The 4125-nt window shown below is 54.2% G+C and overlaps 1 protein-coding gene across 1 annotated transcript in view; it reads right to left on the reverse strand.

Moving 5' to 3' along the window:
• LOC130585077 (phospholipase A2, membrane associated-like) overlaps positions 1–4125 on the reverse strand; it is a 7875-nt gene that overhangs the window by 1664 nt on the left and 2086 nt on the right. The window contains exons 2-3 of the mRNA XM_057385404.1: positions 924–972; positions 62–206 (exon numbers count right to left, since the gene is read on the reverse strand). Coding sequence (XP_057241387.1) covers positions 62–206; positions 924–960 — 182 coding nt within the window. The 5' untranslated portion in view covers positions 961–972. The remainder of the gene's footprint in view (positions 1–61; positions 207–923; positions 973–4125) is intronic.

Below are 4125 nucleotides of genomic sequence, written 5' to 3' on the forward strand. Positions count from 1 at the left end.
GCCAGTGAGGGGCATTTTGGGGACTCAGGGCCGGGAGCGGTGGCGCTGCCCCGGTACTCACTGGTCAGTGGGGTCCACGGGGGTGCCGCTGCCCCCGATGCCGCAGAAGCAGCCGTACCAGCTGTAGGACAGCAGGGCGCTCCTCCCCGTGGCCGCCCTGATCATCCGCTCCAGCTCCAGCACGCTGGAGCCCGCCGGGAGCAGCCCTGTGGAGGAACGGGACGGGCTGGAGCCGGGACAGAGTGAGAGGCCGGGGGTGTTCCCTGCACCTCGCACCAGGCACGGGCATTAAACTGATCTGGCATTGCTGGAAACGGGCACTTTCAGGATTTGAACCATGAGAAGCTTTATCCCCCCACTCCAGAATTTTGGAATCATTGAGTCATGGAATGGTTTGGGTAGGGAGGGACCTCAAAGCTGATCCAGTGCCACCCTCTGCCATGGGCAGAGACACCTTCCACTGTCCCAGGGTGCTCCCAGCCCCAATGTCCAGCCTGGCCTTGGGCACTGCCGGGGATCCAGGGGCAGCCACAGCTTCTCTGGGCACCCTGTGCCAGGGCCTCCCCACCCTCACAGGGAGGATGGCTTTTACAGTCTGGCTTTTACAGCCACTGGATTTGGTCTGGCACAAGATCTTTTGCCCTCTGGACTGGCCCTGCCATGCTGCAAACTGCAATCCCCCATTGCCAGGGTCAGCCATGGGCCTGGCATAGGCAGAAAAAGGCGACAACAGGCTCCAGGGCCTCCTAAAATAAATATTGGCATCCCAAAGCCTCCCCATCCCAAARCCCTCCAGGACTGCAGAAGTTCTACACAAAGCACTGGAGAGAAACTGYCAGATTTAAACAAAACCTTGTATAGTGCACAAAGACTCGGGGTTTGTGCGTGGATCCCAGCCTGGCCGGGGACAATGGAGCACTTACCACAGGCCAGGAGCACGGCAAGGAGGAGATTCCTCATCCTGGGGCTGCCCTGGAGAGGGAACAAGGGCAGGAGATGAACTGGGGCAGGACAGAAGCTCCTGCAGTGCCCATACAGAGACACAGAACCAGCTGGGTGCACCCAAACTATACCCCAGGTGACATTTGTGTCACCATGGATGTACAGCGCTGTAAGGCATCACCGAGGGAGTCCTGACGGTTCTTTATCCCAATTTTTGGATGTGATGCTCAGCAGGGATGCGGTGGCCAGTCCTGCCCGGGGCTGGTGGAGCAGCTCAGGACCTGCAGCCCTCCCTCCTCCCCATCCCCTGGGCTGCCTGAGGAGCAGCAGAGCTGTGGGATCCCCGGTCCTTACCCCGCCCGGACCTGCGGCTCTCCTGGTGCGGCTCAGCGGGGTGGGTTTATATCTCTGCCGGGGCCCACCCCTTCTCTGTSTGTGCTGACAGAGCTGGGCTGGCCTGGAGCAGGGAGCATCCCATCTTGTCTTCCCCAAAAATGTGAGTTTTCCCATAGCAGCGAGCACCAGTGCTTCCTCTGTCACCTCACTCATCGCTGTCTTCGTCCCTGTGTGAGGCCAATCAAAACCTTGGCCAAGGTTTTAAAATCCATGGGATTTAGTGGCTGGAGAGATGGGATAGAAGTGATTTACACCCAGGATGGSACCTCAAAGGATGTTGAATCCTTGTCCCAGGTGCAGGGGCAGCACTTTGGGCTCAGTGCTGTCTCAGGTGGCTCCTTGGTTTTGTCAGCTCACACTCTGAAGCCTCAAAGATGGTTTTCTCTTGGCTCCTTCCTTGCAACTTCACCCCAAATCCATGGCTGCATCCAAATCTGGCCTTTCTAAAGCGCAAGAGAGAACAGCAAGCAACAGGATTGTAATTCCTGGGTCTGCAGTTTTCCTGTTCTGYCCTCTGTGGTTTTCCTGTCTGCCCAGAGTGCGGGGGTGAGGGGTCTGTGAAATTAAACCACCAGCAGCAAAGGCTGGAAAAGCCACAGAAACCTGACTTGGAATGCTTTGAGAACAGAGTTTATTTAATTCCCGTGACCCAAAYATGATACAGAGTCACGGGGGAGGCAGAAAACCAGACGAGATAAGGAACAAAAGCTGCTGTTCTCCCTCCAAACCGTGGGGCCAAAAGCAAACGCAGACACAAACACAGGTATCGGGCCCCACCCTCAGCGATTAACCACGCTCCTGGAGAAGAGAATTTGGCATTGGGAATTGTAAAGAAATGACTCACAGGTCTGGAGTCGAGAAAAGAAACCTTTGTTGAAATTCCCAGGAGCCACCAAAGCTGGCACTGGAAGGGACATCACCTCTCGGCTGCCCTCCAGGGTGGCAGAGCTGTTCCGGGGTTTTCCTCTTCTCTAACCTTGTATTTCCTGCTGCAAGTGGAGTAAAACCCCACCCCAGCCTGTTAAGGATGGGGAGCAACCTCTCACCTGCCTCCCCACTCGCCAGCTGCACAAGAAAMCACCCCAAAATGCCACAGTGACAGCCCCAACCCCTGCTTTCCCYACCTGCCTTTTAAAACCAGGGTATCTCTAATAATTAATTGATTAATTTCCCCCTTTTCCACTTCCTCCATAAAATACTTCCACTGCAGAAGGTTTTCCCCACTGTRGTAATCATTGTCTGCTCTGCTCCTGCTTTGGCGTTGCAGGTCCTTGGTTTTTTKGGGGAAAGATCTGGGGTTTTGCTGTAGAGTTTGAATAATCTGTGTGAAAAGCATTGTTCAGGGGTGTAAATAGAGAGCAGAGGGCTGGGATCACATGGTTTTAGAATCCACACGTGTTTTTAACCAAATTCCCTCTTTTGAAGTGCTCCCTCTCCGTGGAGGACCTCACAGGAGCACCCACACGAATCTAAACCCTGTTTTTAACCAACCCACAAACTTGAGAGCTTGAACACCACCTCCGGAAAGTGATTATCCCGTTGGAAATATGGAACCTCTCAGCCTTCCTGTGGAGCAAGCAGAGCCGGGAATCACCCACCCCTCTGTTTGCTGAGGGCCTTATTGAAGTGTAAATCCACCGCCAGCTTTGATCAGCAGCACGCCTGTTTTCCCGGCAATATCACCCAACTTCCTGGGCTGGAGGGAGCTGATAGGGGGCTATTGTTCTATTTATTTTATTTATTTTTAGTGCACAGGTTCGCCTTGATCTTCCCAGCCCRCAGGGTGGAGACCCCGGGTTTATGGTGGGTATTTATCGCTCGGTTCTTGCTGCCCTCGATGGGCATCTGTCAGTGGGAGCAGCACTGGGAGTGGGTGAATGGGAAGGGATGGAAATGTCAGTGTTATGTGGGGTGTTCCCAGAAGGAAAACTGACCCAGGCATCATTTATAGCTCGGGAGGACTCCCCCTCCCTCCCGGCTGGAGCTTTCCCAGCACAAAGAAACTGCCCCAAAAGAGTTGTTTTAGGTTCCTGTGCGATCTTGTGAACAAAGTGTAATTTTTAAAAGGTGCTTTTGTCAGAATTCATGAGTTTGGGGTTTATTTGTTGTGTTTTATTCAGTAGTCACTGAATGTCACAGGGAGGTTAAACTCTGTCTTGTCCTCTCATCCTGCTGCCTTTGCTCAGGACAGGCTGTAATGCCTTGGTCTTAAACTTTCAGGGTTAAGCCCCAAAGATTAGGGTTTTTAAGCAGGGTGACAACATTGTGGTTTTGCTTTGGGTGGGTTGGAGGAATGAGAATTACTGCAGGAGGGCTGGGACAATCTGGGTATCAGAATGTGGAGTCTGGGAGAGAAGCCTGAGCCACCCCAGGACATGGCCGTCCCGAAAATTTCCCGTTTCCGTTCTCGTTCTGTTCCCATCCCCATTCCCGTTCTGTTCCCATTCCCGTTCCCATTCTTGTCCCCGTTCCCATTCCCCGTTCCCATTCTTGTCCCCGTTCCCACTCCCCATTCCCATTCCCATTCCCTTTCCCATCCCTGTTCCCATTCCCATTCCTGTTCCCATTCCCATCCCCGTTCCCGTTCTCGTTCCCATTCCCGTTCGCATTCCCGTTCCCATCCCCGTTCCTGTTCCCATTCCCTTTCCCATCCCTGTTCCCGTTCCCATTCCCATTCCCATCCCCGTTCCCGTTCCCCTTCCCGTTCCCGTTCCCGTTCCCGTTCCCGTTCCCATTCCCATTCCCATTCCCATTCCCGTCCCCGTTCCCCTTCCCGTTCCCGTTCCC

Source organism: Malurus melanocephalus, unplaced genomic scaffold (genome assembly GCF_030028575.1).
Source record: "Malurus melanocephalus ecotype Western Australia unplaced genomic scaffold, MMel_1.1 scaffold_822, whole genome shotgun sequence".
Taxonomy (NCBI): Eukaryota; Metazoa; Chordata; class Aves; order Passeriformes; family Maluridae; genus Malurus; species Malurus melanocephalus.